This window comes from Ixodes scapularis, unplaced genomic scaffold, assembly GCF_016920785.2.
Source record: "Ixodes scapularis isolate PalLabHiFi unplaced genomic scaffold, ASM1692078v2 PGA_scaffold1__304_contigs__length_218370807, whole genome shotgun sequence".
NCBI classification, from domain to species: Eukaryota; Metazoa; Arthropoda; class Arachnida; order Ixodida; family Ixodidae; genus Ixodes; species Ixodes scapularis.
Window position 1 is genome coordinate 193,983,657 of NW_024609846.1, and position 22,252 is coordinate 194,005,908.

A 22,252-nucleotide genomic window follows, 5' to 3' on the forward strand; every position below is an offset into this window, starting at 1 on the left:
TCGAACGTATGAAAAAATATAAACCCGCTAAAAACATTGCCGTCTGTTGGCAGGTGCGGAATCCCCTCACAATGGCGAACTACAACCGCAGCGTGACGGCACACTTTATACGTTCGGTAGGAATAGAAAGCAATAACACACCCACAAAGAAAGATGATGGAAGCAGTGACGTTTCACTTTTGACGCTGTTCGATTGGCACGTCAGCTACTAGACTGGCCGCGCTCCGACGTTCACTATCTTGGGGATTGTCTTGCACGTTCCACGATGTCTGGTGTTCCGCCATCGTGCAGTGGTTAAGACCCTCTAATAATCGACATGTGACCCTCGAAAAGAGTCTGCTGGAAGATAAAAATGCCCGAAAACAGAAAGCCCTAAACATTATGTCGTATCTTCTGTATCATATAATTAACGAATGCTAAACAACATATACTATTCTCACTTTTATTACAAGCACTTACACTGTCGATAGCCGCTGCAGGTCCACTTTCTTTGCTTCTGCGACAATAAAAATTGCCCCATTTTTCCGGTTTTATTTTACTCGCTGCTTTCCTTATTCCAAGAGCAGAAGACTAGCCGTTACTCAAGTCTAGGAAAACGGGCTCAGAGGTTTGGGCAGGAATTCCAGCGGTGGTACGTGGGCCCAAACATCCACTTGTCCGGATGGCCGTCGTGAAGATCTTGGAAGCCACTCGTGCTCCATTGGAAGGGCGGCAGCACGGAACCGTCGGGGTGGAAGGGGGGCCCGTTGATGGCAATGAACTCGAGGTTTTTAAACATGGCGTAATTGGTGAGCTAAAATAAAAAAGAACGTCATTTGTTTTAGTTGCGTTACGTTCGGGGGCGTCTAGTATGGTGCCTAGAACGCGTCTCCGACAGGCGTGTTTACCGCGTCCAAAAAGGTGGTCCCTCGATTTCCGCCTGATGGCGTCATAGAAGTGCCATGCTGTCGCCGGCCGCGCCACTGACGCTGTCGCAGCAGCTGTGGTGTATGTGATCGACGTTTATTCTGCTGCAAGTTTCTCTCCGGAGTGACAGGCTACGGAGGCTTCGGCAGCCAGAAGTCGGGACGCCGGGACGGCAGCGACACCCATGTTCGCTCGTGCTTTTAGAGCGCAGCTCTTAGGCGCCCGTTTCCGGCTTGAGCGGCGTTGCCGTCGACATCGCCGTCAGCGTCGGCGTAATTGAGGGTTGCATTATGGAACGTTTCCCATTATTACGTCACATGTGACGTTACGTGTAACGTCATCAGGGTAACGAGTGACATCGCGACGGAGGAGGGGTGTAGGGGGAGGGGGAGCTGAGAAGGAGGTGGACGAAGGGAGAAGGAGGAGAAGGGAGGAGGAGAAGGAGAGGAGGAGGGAGGAGGAAGAGAGGCCTACCCTCCTCTTTGTACCCTCCCCTCCTCTTCCTCAAGAGCTGCGCTCTAATTCGGCATTACAGGGAATTGTGAACGTCTCATTTTTTGCCAGTACTTCTAGCAGCCAACCTCTAGGATCACGGCATTCAAGAGCATGGCATTACGGCTTCTATGACGTCGTTTGTTGCCACTTTGGGGCAACTGCTGATATATGGTCATGTTAGGACGCTAAGCGCACCAGTCGGAGGCGCGCTTCAGGCACCATGTTCGTTGTCACTAGACTCGATCGATTTACCTGCACCTCCTGCACCGGTGCAGCAACGTGAGGGGCGGTATATTTCCGGTTGCATCTCAATACACATTGAGGAAATACACCGCGCTACATTTTTCTGCACCGGTGCTGGAGATGAAGGTAAATCGAACGAAGCCTGAGAAATGCGAGGCTCAATTTATTACGTTTGCGGTTCTCGGTTGGTGATTGGTCCTTCGGCGTTTTTATGCGCTAATGCAGTAAACTGATTGGCTGAGGAGAGATGACAAGATGTAACGTCGCTCACAACGATCAGTGTTTCTTAAGAGGTCGGTGACTATACACTCTAAAAAAAGTCTGAGATTGGCTTCTTTTTTTCGTGAGACGGAACCAGCGTCCACGGTAAGCGATTGAAGGTTCCCGCGAATTACGAATCAGCAAACACGATTAGACAAAATACAGGAGAACGCTTAAGCTACGCCTGTAAGAGTGTAACGCGATAGCTGAATATGAACTCCCGCTCGCTCCCAAGCCGTGCCAGCGTGTCTGCGTGGCCGTAGTCTTTCAACCATACTTCGTCCCACCCTACAATGGACTAAAGGCAGAAGCTACGGACTGACAGATCCAATCACGAGCCACTTAGAAATTGTGCGGTATTTCGCTTCGATGCACGTTCCGGTACCCGCCACTCGGGTTGATAGTGGTTTGAATCGGAGAGCACTGAGTGACTCAACAATTTTACATCGCAAAGAAAGCCACGACACGTAGGCTTTTTGTAGCGGCGAAGCTACAGAAATGATGCGGCGGTTTTGGACTCGAACATTATTTGTCTATCCCTAATCAATGTTAAGCGTGTCATAGTATAGCGTGGAACGTGATTGGACCTGGCGGCCCGTGGCTTCGGCCTTCAGTCCATCGTAGGATGAGACAAAGTATGGAGCATTTGAGCGAAGTATTTTGGAAACGATTGTATAAGAATCTCTGGGATGTTTTTCCTGTATCTTTATACAGATCCTTATACCTAGCGGGCCCGGGGCAGGACGTTTTAACTCATGTTAAGAAGATGACATTTCCCGCAGGCATGAAGACCTTTTTCTTTAAATTACATTCGGGTTCCTTGCCCGTCAAGTCATGGTTGGACCAGAAGGGGCTCCTCGTTCCGTGGGGGGTTCACTGTTTTCTTATGCAAAAAGCCTCAAACGATCGAACACGTGTTCCTCGAGTGCTTAGATGGGGTCTTCGTCTGGGACGTGCTCCAACGCACGTTGAAGAAGCGCGTCCTCCTAGACACGCACGGAATACGTTTTCTTTTGGTTAAAAACGAGGAAGGCTTCCCGTTTGACTTGGTTATGCTGCTGGGACTGTACGGTATTTGGAAGTCCCCAATGGCCCTACATCATGCCGAAAGTGATCCGCGAGAGGCGCAGAAATATGCCGAGAAAGCGTTTCTTTGTATGTTGAAGTACATAAAGTAGAGAAGTGTGTGCCTGAGTGGCTTACGCGCGTCAAAGGGCTGCTGGATAGGAAACGTTTTTAATTCCAATGACACCAGTCCTCGTGGACTGCGCTCCTAGTGCTGCCGTTCTTGTATGATTTATGTCTTTGTTATGGTGTTTTTGAAGTGCACGTCCGGCAATAAAGAAAAAAAAGTCTGCGTGGCGTAGTTCGTAGGGTGTCTGGTCGCAAACGAAGGGCAGTGGGTTCGACTCCCGCTTCCGCCTAAAATTATTCGGATTTCTTTCATATAATTCACATTAATTACTTATGGGCCAATCAGGAGTTTCCGTCCCACCGGCGCCAACGACGACGCCGGCTTTTTGACGCCATGTGACGGTTAAGTGTTTTTTTAAACTAGATATTGGCTGATGTTACGCACCTTCATGTCAACGGCCCCGCCTGGTATGCGGGTCATCCTTGGCACGTCATAGCTGCCTTTGGGGTCAAACAGGTCGCAACGGGCAGCAATGGCGTAGGCGGGATTGTACGGTGGCGTGCAGTTGCATCTCGACGCAGGATCGTGCGTGTAGTTATTGTACCTTGAGAAAAAAAAAAAAGGTCAGTTCTATGCCTAGCCTGCGTTGAATTAGAAAAAAATCATCATTCCGACGTCTTACACGGTGAGAATAGATAGAATGATGTGAATGCGTACAGTGCTTACCAAACATTTTCCGGGTCACGCGAACTGTGTCTTATTTCGAGGGTGCACTATCCCTGCGGCAGCCGAAGAACTTCTTCATAATGTCCCGTTCAATGGAACAGTCAAAGTAGGAGAGACCGCTCTCTCAGGGCCAAAATCACGTTTAGACACCGGCGAGAACGTATCAAGTTTGCCTGGCGTGCAATCAAATACTTTTTGTCCACTCGTTCACGGTGCCATTCATACGTGACTACCAAAAATTCGTTGACCTCGGTATTGCCGCGACTTCGAATTCGAGCGAGCTACTCCGCTTCTCGGGCTGTTCCCTTGAGCGCCACGGCATGCGGCAGTTCTTCGGGTGCCGCCTGAATAGTGCTCCCGTGAGATGAGACACAGTCGGCGTGTTTCGTATAAGTTTGGTGATCACTTTACTCAGTTCAGAGTAAGTCGCTCCTAATCCCAGGAAAACCAAACGCATACCCGAATGCTTTCGTTCTGTGTACACTTATTTTTCTTGTAGTTCGCAGCGACACTGTCCGAAGTGTAAGTAAAATATTCGTCGAGCATAAATTGAAGCAGTGATGCTCTACAATGGCTTGAGGAAAACCCTCAGCAGAATCTGAGGTTCCAGGAGGTGACGCTCTAAATGCTGGGCTCCATGAAACGAATATTCGGGGAGGGAACAACAAACTTAACCCGTGGCACGTCGGCTTTGTGCACCTCAAAATAGCAGCTGTTTTCACACCACGCGTAAAGCGAACGCCGCCGGGGAACATTTGTTGCTCTCTTGCAGCATGTTATAAGCAGTGGAAAAAAAAAATTTTGAGGCGGCTCGCTGGCCAGAACTGGAAGGCAGGATTTTCCGCACTCTATCTCACTGTTAATCTACTACGCCATGAGGTATTCATATACAGGCTCTACCATCTGAATTCCAACAAATTTATTTAAAAATATTTATCCAAAAAGGAAATAATAACTCGGTCTGTGCAGGTGACATAAACGCCAAAGGGGACATAATATATAGAGCTAATCGTCAGGGTAAGTCGAATAATCAACTAAAGTTTGTTAATCAACTTGTTAATTTCACAAAATAAATATTTGCGTCTATTAGAAAATTGCCCACCATGATAGAAAAAACATTAAATCAATCAGATTTATAAAGACTCGAAGCACATGGGTAGTGGGAGGGGGGATATAAATTTATTTCTCGAGAACCAGGCGCAAGGCTATTGTTGCGAAAACGCTGGTGAGAACACTATCATTGACGTTTTCGCACAGCTAGCCTTGCGCCTGTTGCACAAGCGTTAATGTTACCAAGTCTATCCGCTTCCCACGTGCGTCAAGTCCGTCTGAAATAAACGGATTAAGTGATTTTCGATGCCCCTTAGCTACTTTATACTGATAACCATGTGTTTTAACTACTCAAAACGTTAAAAAACAAGTTTGAGATAGCTTTTTTTTTTTTTTTTTTGCTTATAATGGCGATTTTTTTTTTATATTAAGTCCTGGTTGTGAAACGCACCCACGGAGAGCGCATTTGTGTATTTCAGGAATTTGTTTTAATATGTTGTTCTAAGTCAAACACCCTGCGCGTCATGGCGTCTCATCTATAGAATACGCCATGATAACTCAACGGTCTGTACGTTAGCAAGATTCAGCCAGTGATCGCGCTGAATCGGTACGCCGGACTCACGCAGGAAGCGGAACAATACTTAGAACTGTAATGACTTGTTCTCACATTCCAAAGAAGAGAAAAGCAACAATAATTTCAACCCCCATGTCAACTCTCCTTTCGCCAGTGAGCACGTGTCATGTGCGCAGGAACGTTTTCTTTTTTTACCTGCTGAAGAAAACATAGACCCCACATTGAACCTGAAATATTTTATGTGTTGCTTTTTAGAAAGCTGTCTTTCTTACTGGCTCTCAATCGATATTGGCGATCTATAATTGTTCCGAATTTATAATAGTGTACCGCATGACTCAACACAACCGCTTTTAAGATTTGAGTGAAACTATATCTGTTAGAACACTTCACTTAAATATGAAACGCTAGGCTGCGCTTATCAGCTGAATCCTTTTTCGGGCCAGGTTTCTGGTGATAAATGATATTAGAGCAAGTTCAGTAAGCAGGCATATTTGACGCAAATATTTCTGTCCAAGGTCTTAAAAATGCTACAGAAAGTTCAAGTCTCCTCGAAATGGTATAGTTTCATCACGGCATGGTCACGGCTTCTCAGAGCCCAATTTGATTGAAAATATATTTTGCAATAGTTTGTTTTCGTGATCAGCGTACCTTCGTAATATTATCCAAATAGTCCATCACACATAAGGTTCAAAGCTAGCATCATGTTGCACATTTTCTAGAGATAAATGTTTCAACTTTTTCAAGTCATTCGAAGAGAGATGTAATTATGGTAACTAGCTGAAATGGTTGAATAAATTAGGCAGGCTCCAGAGAAAACTCACCTCATGAGACCTGACATGGTGTCAACGTCTTCGACCTTGCTTTGTTCCCTCCTAAATATTTGTGCGCGGGGACACATATCATGGCTGTAATAATTCCCATATTTCTTGACCATGTCTGGTTGACCGCTGATGTTGAAGATGGCTGGAAAGAAGCTGAAATTTCAAAGAAGATAAAGTGACCAAAAAGGAACCTCGAGAAAAAAAAGCAAAAGTTACAACAGACTTGATTTAAAATCTGACAGAAGTTAATATAAAATATTTTCGACATTTTTAATTTCCTTGTGTAGAAATATTTGTTTCCGAAATTCTTCAAGTGTTCGCTTTGGGTAGGGAAGATCAAATGTCCTTATATTCCTCACATAATATTAATAACACACCGACTTGATCTGAAGGAGTCATCAAGAAAAGGTAGTACGTTATCGAAGCAATGGCTTGCAGGTGTTGAACAATAGGCTCTATTGACTCAGTGTACATACACAAAAATTAAAAATTAAATTAAACTCACGCGACATTGTAGCTTGCCCAGTACTTTTGATTTTGAAGATATTCGCTGACGTCTTTAACCCTCGTAATATTTCTGAAAAAAAAAATAGCACACATATAACTCTTTCAAGCACGGTGGATAGCACCTCATACCACCATTTCAATATTTTTTCCCCTTGTGGCATGGTGGTTTGGGTAAGAAACCACCAGTGCCTCTCTTTCTCGAGCTTCGCGCTGCTTACACCAGATGGCGCTAGCTTCCTTGCGCGCTCCAACCACGTGGAAAAGGTGTTGTTGACGCTCTCCGGCTGCTATGGCGCCTCCCACGTTTGATCCCAAAATATTTTGCAAATTAGAAGGTAAGTGCTTACTCTACAATACTGATAACAGCAAAAAAGAAAGTATGTGAGTGTACAATATATAATCTGCAAGAAAATAATTACGGCACTTCATTATGGCTTAGCGTCTCTGTGTTGCATGTGGTGGTCATCAGAAGTAGCCACCATGCCTGAAGTGACTTGAGCTTTCTCATTGCAAATCCGGTGACCAGTGTGCTGAGGTCTAAAATGTAGCCAAATTATGTAAAAAATAAAGTGCTCATTCTCATTGTTTGCTGTTACAGAGGAAGAATATGAGGACATACCGAGCGACTGCGACAGTTTTGTAGGCGGAGATGAGTCAAGTGACAGTGATTCCGACTATGATGCCAATGATGATTCTGGTGCAAGTCCTCAAGAAAACTCGCCAATGAAAAGAAAGGACATTCGCACTGTGAGTGACACCTCAGACACAGAAACGGATGACGACCCGCCAGTAACCATCTCGAAAATTCCCGTGTGGAATGCGACTTATCGGATGTGTCCGCCACTCGCCTTTTTTGTCTGAGCCTGGTGCTCCTAGTCACATCACGGACCTTGAGGACAAAAGTCCATTTGGCATTTTTAGTCTTTTGTGGACCCCATCCTGGATGCAAAGCGTGGTTTCTCAAACCAACCTGTATGCTCAGCAGGACCGCAAGTCATACACACCCGCATCGGAACAAGAGATGCGTTCTTTTTGGGCCTGAATCTTTTGATGGGAATCAAACGAAGCCCAAGCTACCGGGACTACTGGTCCAGTGCACCTGACCTTCATGATCCATTCATCTCGAAACTGATGACAGTGAACAGATTTGGTTGGTTTTTATCACACCTTCATCTGAATGACAATGTCCTGCAGCCCCAAAGGGGTCACCCTGACTTCGACAGGCTGTACAAGGTGCGGCCACTTCTGACCGAGCTTTCAACAACCTTTGCAGACAACTACCTGCCCACGGAGTTTGTGGCGATTGATGAATCGATGATTAAGTTCAAGGGCAGGAGTTGTCTCAAACAGTACATGCCGAAAAAGCCGGTGAAGCGCGGCTACAAGGTCTGGATGCTGTGTGCCTGCACTGGGTACAATCTTAAGTTTGATATCTATTCCGGAAGATCGGAAAGCGGCGTCCAAAAGGAGTTGGGCGCGCAGGTGGTAAAGGACATGTGTCAAGGCCTCGCTGGTAAATACCACCGGGTGTTTTTTGATAGCTATTTTACCAGCTATAACCTTATGAAGGAGTTGAGAGAGGCAGACATCGATGCATGCGGAACAGTCAACTCAAACCGAAGACACTTGCCGAAATTACAAGCCGACAAATCAATGACAAGAGGGGACACAGACTATTCAGTGAGTGATGAGAGCCTGTGCTGCTTCAAGTGGAAGGACAAGAGAACAGTTCACCTCTTGTCGAACTTCCATGACCCGGCAGATGAAGTCGAAGTTGACAGAAAAAACAAGGACGGAACTGTCAGCAAGGTACCCTGCCCTGCAGCATTGCAAGACTACAACCGCAATATGAATTTCGTTGACAAGTTTGATCAACCAATACCAGGTTGACAGAAAATCACGGAAGTGGTGGCACAGGATTTTCTTCCATTTTCTCGATTGCTGCGTAGTGAATGCGTTCATAATCTTCAAAGAACTTGAAGATTCCGAAAAGATGACCCTCAAAGACTTTCGCAGAAGTGTCATTGCATCATTGACTGCAGAAGGACAAGTTGGCTCTAGCTCTAAGCGAAAGTCATCAACCCACCAGACTGTCCAACTGAAAAAGTCAAAGCCCTACGTAGCCCCAATCATCCGTGTCACTGAGTCCAAGCACCAGCCAAAGAAATGCACGTCACAGAGGTGTGCAAATTGCAGCACGAAAGCGCAACCCACAAGAACAACACGGATGTGCGAAACCTGCAGCGTCCCACTCTGCCTTAGGAAAGAAAAAAATTGCTTCTCGGATTTCCACAGGAAGTGATTTTGAACGCCCTTCGAGCATGGTGGTTACCTGAACTGACCACCCGATATATTCCCATCTACACTGATTTAATTTTTTCTTTTTTCCAGAAACGAGCTTTCTTGTCCGTAGTTCACCGTTTAATCAATAAAGTTCTGTTTTTTCGCTAAAACGAACTTCTGTGCCTGAAAGAGTCAAGAAAAATTAGAACGTACGGCATCTGCTCGAGAATCCAGAGCGTATTTTTTCCGATGGCCGACCCAGGAGTAAATATCTTGTAATCCAAAACCATCCACTGATTATTGTACCTAAATAAGGAAGAAAAAAATGGGAGTCAGGGACGAAACAACACGGTAAACTATATGCAGGAGTTGATTCACGGATATTGATTGTGTTAAATTCTCGAGAACGATTAGTTGCATAGCATTACTATAGCTAGTTATTTTATAGTAAATACGTTTTGTAATACCTGCATCGGCTTTTGCCGTAGATAATTGCAGAGTTAATCTACCCTTTACTCTCAGCTTGATACTCAGTCAATATTACCGACAAGGTCAGCGGAGACGTAGACTTGCCCAATGATTTTCATCTGATTATAAGTTTTAATATATTCCATAAAGTGTGTCTTTAATTATTGTATTTACAGACCACCTCTGCATTACTGTAAGTGAAAGGTTTACGTAGTCACCTTGTCAGAAAGATGTCACGTATTAAAATGAAAAGGCAATTGTAGAACTAGAAGACGTATTTAATGAGGCGAACTTGTGCCCACAGGCTTAAAAAGAAAGGTACGACACTTCTCGCGTCCGGAAGGGCGACTGGCCCTAAGCAGCGCGCTACACCTGCTTTTATAACCTGGCACGCTAATGAACATTTTGAAACAGAACACATGATGATTAACCCTTGCTTTTCTGTGCTGTCCACCAAAGCAAGAATTTATAAAAGAAAGAACTGGGCCAGGCGGAGTTTGATCGCCACTCCGCCGCATGGCAGCTGCGTGCACTGAGAACTCTCCCACGGACGGGGTTCACAAATACCAAACAGCACGTATAAAAATGTGTAAACTTGTTTGGTACCTCGCTATAACAAAATTAGCTACCCAAACATTTTCTTTTTTTAAAAGACACTAATACAACAGCAAATATACATTTCCGTTCTTTGCAACTGGGTTTGATGACCTGCATGGTTTGAATACTCGGGAGTTGTGAAAAGAATGAAATGGCAGGCAACGTATACGCGAAATCATAAGCCGGTATTTTTTTTCTTTATATGTTTTACGGGTTCACCGCGTTGGGGAGGAAGGAGGAATAAAGGCGTGCTGCCTGACGAAGGCAGTGCCCCATAAATTTCAGTAGCTCAAGATTGATACATAATAAGAATTTAATTTAATATATTGTAACCTTCAGGGCCCTAGGGCATTACAGAAATGAGTGGGGCACAGTAAACAGAAATAAATCAAATAACAACGAAAAGGCAAAGAATACACAAAATTACTACGAAACATCACTTAACAGGCTAGTAATGGCAATTTTAAATTCTCCGAAGCAGTGACTTTGGAAACGGCTGCGGGAAGGCGGTGTCAATCAATCCAAGTATGAGGCACGAAAGAGGCATTAAAGGTGGATGGGCTGCAATGGGGGATCCCAACTTTTAGTTGGTGCGCGATGATCTGTCAAATGGTTCAGAAAATAGACCTTGGCGGAGGGTTAGAAATGTCATGACACAAACAGACGGGATATATTTCAACGAAGAGAAAGAACAGGCAAGGCTAGAGATCCATTCATTCATTCATTCATTCATTTGTTTATTTTCTGTGCTTATGAACAGCCTCACGCCTTGATAATGATGCAAAACAAAATGTTACAGGTAAGTTACAAAAGTCTTATAAGCTACGAAATTTGAGTTAAAAATATCAATATCTGCTCCAGTGAGGGTATTGCAGAAGTGTTGAATGCGGGTCGTGGGACTGGTTGGGATGATCTGATTAACATGGAAAGTCGAAAAAAAACCCGCCAAACTTGACTTGGAACGTGAATATTAATAGCAGATGTGAGATCTGGGCAATCAATTAACCCATGAATACATTTACACAGGAAGACAAGATCGCGCTCACAACTCAAAGTAGGGCATTTGCATCGTTCCAACAGTCTCGCATAAGAATAATAGAGAGTACGACCAATGTAACGATCATACACTTTCATTGAAGTAGGGCTAGCTGTCCGGTGATGGAAAGATGGAAAGTATAAAACGTGCGGAGCGATTTTGGACGGATTCTACGGCAGTTGCAAGGCTGCTACCATGATTCCAGATTGGGGCAGCATATTCAAGTTTAGGACAAGTTAAGGTTTCATACATAAGGAGTTTTTATAAAATAGGAAAAAGAAAATATTTATTTTGATCTAAAGGCCCGTTCACACACTTGCAACCGAGCACGACAGAGAAAGACAAGATCTGTTGAAACCTCTTAAAAATGTGTAGCACGAGAGAACACACTGGCACGCTGGCGCCATCTATGCGGTAACCCGGGAACTGCATTTCACAAGAGCGAAGGTTTTGCGGGATTTCCGAGGTCAAATGTGCATAATATCTATGAGAAAGTCTCGTTTATAACGTCGACAAAAGTTTTTTCGAGCCAAGCAAGAAAGGATAATGCGCGAGAGAAATAGAAAATATGCCGGACCGCTAAGTTTACACTGCTACCGAATAGATGGCGCCAGTGTGTCCTCTCATCGTAAGAGATATTAAGAGGTTCCAAGGCACTCGGTTCTAAGAGGTGGCAAATGTGTGAACAGGCCTTAACACAATAATTGATTAGCGTTTTTTGAGACGACACGAATATTCAATGACAGATCGTTTGAAATGTGAATACCAAGGTACTTGTAGAAGGGCACAAGAAGGAGGGTAGAGTTAGTGATAAAGTAGAAAGGGCAAATGTTATTTTGACGAGAGACATTCATGGATTTACATTTAGAGATATTAAGCTCATTAGGCCACTCGTCGCATCATTGCGTAACATCGTTAATAGCGGTCTGAAGAGCACAAATGTCAGAGTTGTTGAGTTTTTTTTTTCTTTTCTTCTGTGGAAATAGCACAGTCGTCATCAAAAAGACACAGGTAGGGAGATCATTAATATAAATAAAAAATAGCAGACGACCGAGTACCGAACCTTGTGGGACACCGGAGTTGACAGGCGATTATAAAGAATTAGTTCTGTTGGCGTGGACATTCTGTAAACCGTTAGTCAAAAAGGCTTCTATTCAGGAAAGTACGTATGAACATATGTTAACGCTACTAAGTGTTTGAAGGGCGTGAGGTACCTTAGTAGAATGCTTTGGAGGAGTGGAGGAATATGCAGTCAGTCTGGAACCATGGTCAAGTGTGACATGGAGATTATGAGTGAAAATAAGGAGTTGGGTTTTACATGAATAGGTCTTCCACAACCATGTTGTGATCTCTTAAGAAAAAAGTTTGTATCCCGATAATAAACAAGTTGAGAGTAAATTACTTGTTCAAGAATTTTGCATGGTATGCTCGTTAGGGAGATGTGACGGAAGTTGAATAGCTTTTGTTTATTGCCACCTTTGTGTACTGGAACCCCCTTCCCCTGCTTCCAGTATAATGTCAGGACTCAATGCTGGAGTGACTGAAAAAATAACTTCGACAGGATAATGCTAGGATATATCTTAGTGTTTTCAAAAATGTAGTGTTGATCAATAATCTTAGAAAATTCTTCACTACATATCAACAACAAGAGGATGAATAGGCAGAACATCACCGACGGGAAATACAGGGCTATAGTAACTAACTGCAATAAAAAAATAATTTAGTAAACACTTTATTAAAAAAATTACACAGTTTATTAGGTTATTCATCCCCATCGGCATCCCTAAACATTATATTGGAAGAAAAAGAAGGAATAATAACCTTCCGAAATTGACGCGGGTTATTTAACAACAAAGAATGTAACGTATTATTAAAATTATGTTTTTTTGCGTCTAGAATTGCTTTTTGTTTGTATACAACAGCTGTTTGTTTGAAATAACTTTGCAGCGCAAAATAACTTTTTTTTTGCTAGCTTTTTTAAGAACATTTTATACCTTGGCGTTTCGGGGGAAGACTAAATAGTGCGAAGTGGAAAGTGCGCTTTCATGAGGGACGCAACCTTTCATATTGTCACGTAGGCGAAGGAGACGTTGGCAGTGGTAGGACCTAACAAGGGTTTCATGAGCGGACTGCAAAGCAGGATAAAAAAAAAAGGGCGACGGGTCGGTCCGGTTGATCTGCTTGCAGTTCTTCGAAATTGCGCGGGGCACGAGAGAGCGCCAGGCGCGAGCCCCGTGCAGAACCGAAAAAGACCGCGATGTGCTGTCATGCGCGAACAATCGAGGCGTTTGTTAACTGTGGCCTTATCCCCCCTTTAAAGGAAGCAGCGACCAGATGCTTGAAGGTAAAGCTTCGTGGGAGTAGATGGGCAAATATGTTCTTTCAACGTCTATCTGGCATAGCATGGTTTGAGGGGGACTACGTGAGCAACTTCTGGGTGTAAACGGCGTCGCCGTGATGGCGAGCTTTCATTGGGCATGACCTCGTAGGTTAACTTCCAGCGGCACCTCTATGGAGGTAGCACGAAGAATCGTGCTACCTCCATAGAGGTGCTGCTGGAAGGGGCCTGTTTTTCGGCGAAGCGGGTTAGGTAGTCGGTAGCCACGATAATCCATTTGTTACCGGAAGCGGATGTACGAAAAGGACCTAGCAAATTAATTCCTACCTGTTGGAAGGGCTGCATGGGCGGCTCTATGGGCTTCAATAGTCGTGAAGGTCTTGTAGGCGGCGCTTTTCGGCGTTGGCAATCTCGGCAAGTGCGTACGTAGTGAGCGACGTTGGTAGCGAGGCGTGGCCAGAAGTAGCGTTCATGGATCCTGCCGAGGGTACGCGTAAATCCCAGATGTCCCGTTGTTGGCTCGTCATCCGCCGCTTGAAGGATTTCGTCACGGAGGGCCGTGGGGACCACAAGTTGGTATACTGTGCCTTGTTAGGGGCGAAATTCTTCTTTACGAGCATGTCGTTTCGCAGACAAAATGCGGATCCGCCGTGCTTCAAGATTTTGGGACTGTGGCGGCTTTGCCTTCTAGGTAGTCGATATGCTTGTTTAGGTCTGGATCAGGTCGTTGTTGCTGAGCGAAAGTACTAGCACTGATCGCACATAGCGACGTGTCTTCGTCGTCCGTGTTTTCTGGTGGAGGGTGGACAGGTGCACGCAAAACGCAGTCGGCGTCGCAGTATTTGCGTCCCGACTTGTGTAGGACTATGAAGTCCAACTCCTGCAACATCAAGCTCCAGCGTGCGAGGCGTCCGGAGGGGTCCTTTCAACTGGCGAGCAAACACAAAGAGTGGTGGTCAGTGATTACCTTGAAAGGCTTGCCATATAGGTAGGGGCGAAATTTAGAAATCACCCATACGATGGCGAGGCATTCCCTTTCGGTCGTGGAGTAGGTTTTTTCAACTTTGGACAAATAACCGCTGGCGTAGGCGATAACTTGCTCAAGTCCGTTCTGGTGTTGAACAAGAACGGTGCCGAGGCCTACAGAGCTGACGTCGGTATGAACTGCTGTTTCGGTGTTCTCGTCGTAGTGGGCCAGTAACGGGGGCGACTGTAGGCGCTACTGAAGCTCCAGGAATGCATCTGCTTGCTCTGGTTCTCAGGTAAACGGTCCATCATCGCGCGTCGTGCGCATGAGGGGCTCGGCAATTTGAGAAAAGCCCTTGACAAAACGTCTGTAATAAGCGCAAATGCCTAGAAACCTACGAACAGCTTTTTTGTCCGCTGGCTGCGGGAAGTGTGCAATAGCTGCAGTTTTCTGGGGATCAGGATGAACTCCACTTCCACTAACGATGTGTCCGAGAAATTTAAGTTCTTTGTAAGCGAAGTGGAACTTCTCCGTCTTAAGTGTTAATCCTGAAGACTTAATTGCTTCAAGTACCTTTTCCAGTCTCCGTAGATGTTCATCTAAGTGCGTGGAGAACACGACAACATCATCGAGATATACAAGGCAGGTCTGCCATTTGAGCTCTGCCAACACAGTGTCCATAACTCTTTGAAACGTTGCTGGCGCTGAGCAGAGGCAGAAGGGCATGACTTTAAACTCATACTGTCCGTCGGGGGTTATGAAGGCTGTCTTCTCCCGATCCCTCTCGTCGACCTCGATCTGCCATCTCTTCGATGGAGCTCAAGACGGAATGTCTTGAGGTCCATCGAAGAGAAGTACTTGGTGTGGCTTAATCGGTCTAGAGTGTCGTCGATTCGGGGCTAAGGATACACGTCTTAGTGATTTTGTTTAGCCGGCGATAGTCAACGCAGAAACTGAGGGTGCCATCTTCTTTCTTCACAAGAACGGCAGGTGATGCCCAAGGGCTTCTCGAGGGTTGAATAATGTTGTCGGAGTGCATCTCTTTAACTTGATTTTGAATTGCCTCGCGCTCCTTGAATGAAATTCGATAAGGAGATCGTCGGAGGGGGCGTGCGTCCTCGTTAGTTATGATTCCATGTCTCGCAATCGGGGTTTGTCGGATTTTCGAAGAGGACAAGAAAGAGTCGTGGTAGCGTTGAAGTAGGTGCTGTAGCTGGTCCTGTTTTTCCCGAGAAAACGCAGGGTTTACATCGAATGCGGGAGCAGCCTCTTCCGTCACGGAATTTGACGAGGTTGTATCAGAGAAGGATAAGGCGTTACTGACCTCGGCGGTGTCCTCTAGGGAAGCGAGTTAGGTGCCCTGCCTGAGATGTTGGTATTCCGAAGTGAAGTTTGTTAGCAAGATATTCGCTTGTCCTTGTTCAAAGCGAACTACTCCCCTCGCAACCAAGATTCCTCGTTGATGCAGCAGAGACCTTTTGCTTTCAACGAATCCCTCGTAATCACTGGATACGGCAGCTATTACAGAGACAAGGACAATCGAGCGGGGTGGTAACGTAACATGCTCGTCGAGTAGCGCAAGCAACGTCGGCTGGACGTTGGGCGGGATGGCGTGCTCTGAAGAAAATGTGACCGACCTTGATTTGAGATCGATGACAGCGCTGTGCTCAAGAAGAAAATCCATACCCAGGATACCGTCCCGCGAGCACTAGTGCAAGACGAGTAACGTCGAAAGGTAAGTGAAATGGTGGATTGTAACTCTCGCTGTACATCGTCCGGTGGGAGTCACAAGATGACCTCCCGCTGTACGAATCAAAGGGCCGTCCCAGGGAGTCGTCACTTTTTTAGAGCTCTTGCAAGCTGTCTGCTGATAACGGAGTAGTCACGCCCGTGTCGACGAGAGCGGTTATGTCGCGTCCGTCGAGAGATACGTTTAGGTCGGCAGAGGTCGTCAGGGCGTCGTTAGGATGTCGCGACGTCGAATCGCGGCTGCGTCGGTGCTGGTTGGGAGGATGTTCGCGACCGCGCTGTACAGCAACCCCACCTCCAGGGGTTGCTCCCCTCTGTTTCCCCTACCGGGGCTGGGCGACCTGCGTCTCGTGGCTTCTGAAGAGGGACGGTGTTGTGGCGAAACAGGTCGAATAGGCGATGGAGACCGTAAGAAGCGCCGGGATCCTCGCCCAGGCTCAGCTAAATAGTGTTGGATTTCTTATGGTCGCTCTCCAACCCCGGGGCGTGGGGCGTCGCTAAAGAAACCTCGAAGTCCAAATCGGCATATGGGCAGAAGCGGTATACGTGACCGGCTTCTCCACAGCGAAAGCAGAGAGGGCGGTGATCAGTCGTGCGCCAGATTTCGCTCTTCGGCGTGCCATGGCGTCGTAGGGTGGGAGGGAAAGTGTTTGTGGGAGGCGGATAGTGATCTGGTAATGGTTCCTATTGAGGGTTCGGGAGGTGGGCAGGTCTACGAGCAGCGGCAGCACACGTCAGAGCCCGTGGTCGTTGTGCTTCTGGTGAAATATCCATTGAGCTCAACGCCTGCTGCAGTTCTTCTCGTATTACCTCGGACAATGATGAGACTTGAGGTTGCTGCGTCGTTGGAAATAGCTTCTGCAGCTCTTCGCGCACGACGATTCGAACGGTGTAACGCAACTTCTGGGCGTCAACTCCACGGGGTTCGGCGTAGGTGGCGGAAATCGCTGGTACTGGTCGATCGTACTGCCTCGTTCGCGTGCCAAGGGTCTGTTCAATGCTTGAGGCCTCACCGACGAACTCCGCAATAGTCTTTTGGAGGGTTGCGTACCAGTCCGGCGAAGAGATGTTCTTTCACTCCCCTCATAAGGATACGGAGCTTTTTGTCTTCGGCCATGTCGGGGTCGGCGCGCCGGAACTAACGCTTCATTTCTTCAACAAAGACCACCACAGTCTCGTTGGGGTACTGAAGACGTGTTTGAAACAGGAGCTCGGCTCGCTTTTTCGTAGGACCGTGGCAAATGCTTGCACAAAGCAAGCCGTGAACGAGTCCCACGCTATCAGTAGGTGTTCATAGTTCTCAAACCACGTCCTTGCCGAGTCTTCTAGCGCGAAGAACCCATGGTTGAGTTTTTGTTCAGCACTCCACCTGTTAAAGGCAGCCACCCGCTCGAACTGTTCCAGCCCGTCGTCGGCATCTTTTTGCGGGAACCCGTGAAAAGAAGGGGGGGGGGGGGGGGGTTTCCGTGGTCGTTGGAACACGACCGGCGATGGTAGTGCACGTTCTTTCCGGTTGTTGTCCATTGTTGTTTTTCTCGTCCTCTTCACTGAAAGAAATCCGCACTCCGGGGACAGACCTTGGCGGTGACGTCTTCTACAGTGCACGGGGGTGACGTCAATGGGGCTTGGTCGGCGAGGACTGTTATCTCAGCTGCTAAGAGGAGTCCGGGCATACGTCGCACCCCGCGCCTCCACCAGATGTCACGTAGGCGAAGGAGACGTTGGCAGTGGTAGGACCTAACAAGGGTTTAATGAGCGGAGTGCAAAGCAGGGTCAAAGGAAAAGGACGAAGGGCCGGTCAGGTTGATCTGCTTGCAGTTCTTCGAGATTGCGCGGGCCACGAGAGAGCGCCAGGCGCGAGCCCTGTGCACAACCGAAAAAGACCGAGGCGCGCTGCCATGCGCGAACAATCGAGGCGTTTGTTAACTGTTGCAATATAATAAACACCAGTCATTTTCAAGTCTCAACTGAGCTCTCTTTAAAACAATCTAAGTGAAGCTCTTGAAAAAGGCATAGATTCCTATAAACAGAATCGAAATCAGCTCGAGCATAATAAAAAAACTCGCTTAGCTTCCTTTGACCTAAAGTATATATATATATATATATATATATATATACGCAATAAACAATGATCTTTAAGAGCTTGCAAGTTAGTGAATAAGGAGATGAGCTCAGGCAATAATATTGTTAAGATAAGGTCTAAAACAGAAGAGTTCCAAGCAGCAATACGCGTAGGTTGGGTAACCATTTGTGAGAAATTGAGTAAATACACAGAACAATTAAAAAAATAAGTCAAAGCAAAAAAGGAAGATAAACAACAGTTCATTCCTTTGGTAAGAAAATTCTATAAAGTCAGTAAGCATTAGTCGTGTCATAAACAAAAACAAAACCGAAACGAAGTACAATCATATATATCTCCGACAAGTCAACAACAGCAGATGCAGATGATATTAAATAAAAACATATTTCTTAGAAATTTACTACATATAGAATCATGTTCTTGGTGCAATTAACTATTCATATGAAAGTACAATTTTATTGTCGACCTTCTGAAATCAATTTTCAAACTAGAGATCGTTTTATTAAAGTCAGTGTCCGACTCTTTTATGTATTGAGTTTCAGTTGATTAAAAAGCTAAAGTTTGTGGGGCATAGTTGGTTCTTAATGCCGGAATCGTTCCCTTTGAGTTTTTAATTGGGCTTGGACTCAGGAGGTCCATTGATTTGGCGTACAGACTATTTGTATGTATTCATTGTAAAGGTTTGAAGTAGAATACTTGGTCTGTCTTAAAGGGAAACGGAAACGGTTCTGTATTTGAGAAAAAAAAACTGAAATCGTCTTTATTTGCCTCCAGGATTACGAATACCAAACTTATTTTTCAGATGCATGCATTAAGTATCTACAGGGTCCGATCGAGAAAAGTAAACCCCACTTTTCGGCCCGCGTAAAAAACTACGCATCGCAGAACGCTCAATCTCTGCCAGAGTGTAACCCTAGCGGTCCAAGCAAGGTTCCAAAGTTTCAGCCCGATCCGATAACTTAATCAAAAGTTATAAGTGATTTTCTGAAATTTTCAATGGGAAAATGGAGCCCATTTTTGCCCGTGTGCAGCTTCTGGTGTCATAGAGCCCCATGTGTTCGAAAACTCCGTCGGCGGCCATTTTCCCATTTGAAATGTTCAGAAAATCACTTACAACTTTCGATTAAGTTATCAGATCGGGCTGAAACTTTGGCGTCTTGCTTGGACCGCTAGGGTTACATTCTGGCGGAGTTTGAGCGTTCTCCGATGAGTTGTTTTTTTAAGCGGGCCGAAAAATAGGGTTTACTTTTCTTGATCGGACCCTATACAACAGAACTTTCAAAATAGCGCTGAAACCCCTTCTTCCCGTCGCGTTCGGTGTGAGGATGGTTTCATGGCGTACATATACAGGGATCTCAACATTTATGCACTTTCCGCAAGCCTTACTCGAGCACTCAGAAGTACTGCATCTGTTCCCTCACGAGCGGCACGCGCAGGGACAGCTGAGACCTCTGGGTTTGATACCAGAACCAGCAGTTGGTGTTTAAGTTTTCTCCCGTCCATTTATATGTTCGGGTTAAACGCATGCGATATTCAAATTCACAGGACAAACATTTGCTACAATTAACCTCTCAGTCATTTTTTTTTCTCAAAAACTTCCTCAGCTCTCATTTAAGCATATTATATCCGATGAAGAGTGGCTCGGCCCTTAAATTTCTGGTATACCTTTATAATGTTTACAGATCCGGTAGATTTACTTTTCCAAGATGATACGTTTATTAAAAAGAAGAATCCGTGCATAGACTTTCCTGCAACGCGAGTCAGGAATTGATCACTGATATTTGTACAAGGAATCTAAAAAAAACAGCATTCGCCACCGCAAAGTACTTCTGTGCCGAAATTTTGAGAATGCGTACGTCATGCTCAGTGTCGGGGCGCAGGTCACGTTTGTTATTTACGCTTTAGGAGCCATTTATGTAGTGAATCCTACTAATTGGTCAGTGCAGGCTTCAAAGTACATGCTCGCACTACGTTCATAGTAGACCTACATACCGGTATAGTATACGGTATAATGTATGATGCTGCAAGCTCGATAGTCTAATTTAAACTAACTTCTCTCACTCAAAGTTCGGATATAGGTGCATTTAAGTGTATTTTATATCCCCGCAAAATGGATTGCAAAATACACAAACACAAATGTCCACACATTGAAAATTTGTATTAGATGTCTGACACAGTATGATTTAAAAAAATATACAAATGTATGTTTGGTCATTCTGCTTAGCGCGATTAAATGGGATAGCTATAGGGTGGATGATGCTCTTTGTTAAGGTGGTGCCTAGGGCAGAATTACGCTTAGTCTTTCAGTGTCCCAAGTCAATAGTGCCTAGGGCAGGGTTTAGTTTGGAAACAAACTACGTAAAACCATTTCTCTTTGTGACGCTGCGCGCATTTCCCTTCAGCACCACCCAGGTACAAAGCCTTTGCGCTGAATTTTCTGGGTCAGCAAGAAAGGGAAAGCGGGCTTTCCTGCTTTTCCCACTCCCCCTCGTTCCGCGATCTCTTTCTACACCAGCTGGTTTTGCTCATCTCATTCTTGCCCATGCCACCCCTTCCGCTTCGCGCGCTTTCACGCACCACTTGGTTGTGCTCCTCCCGTTCCTGCGTGCTGGGTTCGTAGCTTAGACAGCAGCGCATCGGCTTCCTCGCCGGTGACTACGGTTCAAACCCTGACGCCAAAACGCCAATTGCCGCTTTCATTTTTTTTTTCAGGATTGCTTAGAGGTGACAGATTGACCGACCTACACATCTCGTGCTTACACTACTCCTGGGGTTGGTTGGCCCTGTTAAGCTCCCGCTTCAAAATAAACGGGGAAGAAGAGCACATTGCCAATAACATGTAGAAAATATGATCGGAGTCACGCATGGGCAAACCTAGCGTTTACTTACGTGCCGCTGTTTAATATCCCGAAGTAGTCCACCCATTGGGAACCGGTGACTGCAAGCCTCGTGGCAACCATGCCTCTAACCCAGGTGAGGGGACCGCTGTCCGGTTTCACCAAGTTCCAGAGGTTGTCATTGTTGTTCGGTATTGAGGTCTCCGTGATTGCCTGGAAAAACAGAACATGATTTCAGATGTCACCAAGTAAGATATTGGGTTATAAAACGTTACTTGCGAATATTTCATTGGCGATAAAAAATTGTAAAAATTGTAGTAACTGACACGGTGAGTACTCGAGTTTGAGCTCGCAAGTCCAGCCAAAGCACGGTCGAAAGCATGAAACATGTTCCGGATGACGGGAGTTCAATGTACTCGCCCTGCCGTCTTTATTCTGCCAGTACAAGTGGCTTTGCACCACGCGATAGATATATAACAATTCTACTGAAAAAGTGACAAATTAAATATCGTGTTTAGAGGCAAGTAAACCTAAGATTATAAGATTAAAATTAAAAAAAAATATCAAACGCCGCGAGCACTAATTATTAGATTAAGTGAAATATTAACTTTGAACTTGGCAATTTGTACCTTAAATAGATACAAGGTTATTTTGTAACTGATTCGGGAAACCCTGCTTCAGTTACGTTGGCATGGAGCACCCGATTAGCGTGTCATTTTCATTCGCACACTAAACTTAGCCAATGCGCGTGAAGGGTTCGTGTGGCACTTCCCACGTCATAAAATGTTACCACATGAGCGACGAACAATAAATACATTCCGGCTTTTTAGAAAACGTAAACTGTTCCTCGGAACCCTACTTACCAGGCCAGATGAGGCGAGGTAAAAATCGTCGAGAGAAACCAACTTCCCTGGGTATGAAGACATGCTGATGGTGTGACCAGGAATGGTTTTACCTGAAGAAAAAATAAATATCCTCTTATGACGAATGTCTACCGAAAGATTCAACTCCCTCCTGAAGACGATAACAAGGACGGAGGAAACACTTACTCCGCAAGCCAAAAACAACCTAATTCGTTAATTACGAATACTAGCAGCTGTGTTTTACGGTACACTTGAAAATATTATAATTACAAGATGCGTTAGAGTAAAACATGCGTTGGACGTTTTTCATATCAGA

At 45.5% G+C, this 22,252-nt stretch overlaps 1 protein-coding gene across 4 annotated transcripts in view; it reads right to left on the reverse strand.

Annotated features, from left to right (window-relative positions):
* Positions 1 to 428: 428 nt before the first annotated feature.
* LOC8039972 (putative phospholipase B-like 2) overlaps positions 429 to 22,252 on the reverse strand; it is a 74,639-nt gene continuing 52,815 nt past the window's right edge. For all 4 annotated transcript variants that reach the window (XM_040213514.3, XM_040213520.3, XM_042291017.1 and 1 more), the window contains 7 exons: positions 21,937 to 22,028; positions 21,126 to 21,286; positions 9,215 to 9,307; positions 6,717 to 6,788; positions 6,212 to 6,364; positions 3,485 to 3,644; positions 429 to 793 (listed from right to left, as the gene is read on the reverse strand). In XM_040213514.3, coding sequence (XP_040069448.2) covers positions 602 to 793; positions 3,485 to 3,644; positions 6,212 to 6,364; positions 6,717 to 6,788; positions 9,215 to 9,307; positions 21,126 to 21,286; positions 21,937 to 22,028 — 923 coding nt within the window. In that variant the 3' untranslated portion in view covers positions 429 to 601. The remainder of the gene's footprint in view (positions 794 to 3,484; positions 3,645 to 6,211; positions 6,365 to 6,716; positions 6,789 to 9,214; positions 9,308 to 21,125; positions 21,287 to 21,936; positions 22,029 to 22,252) is intronic.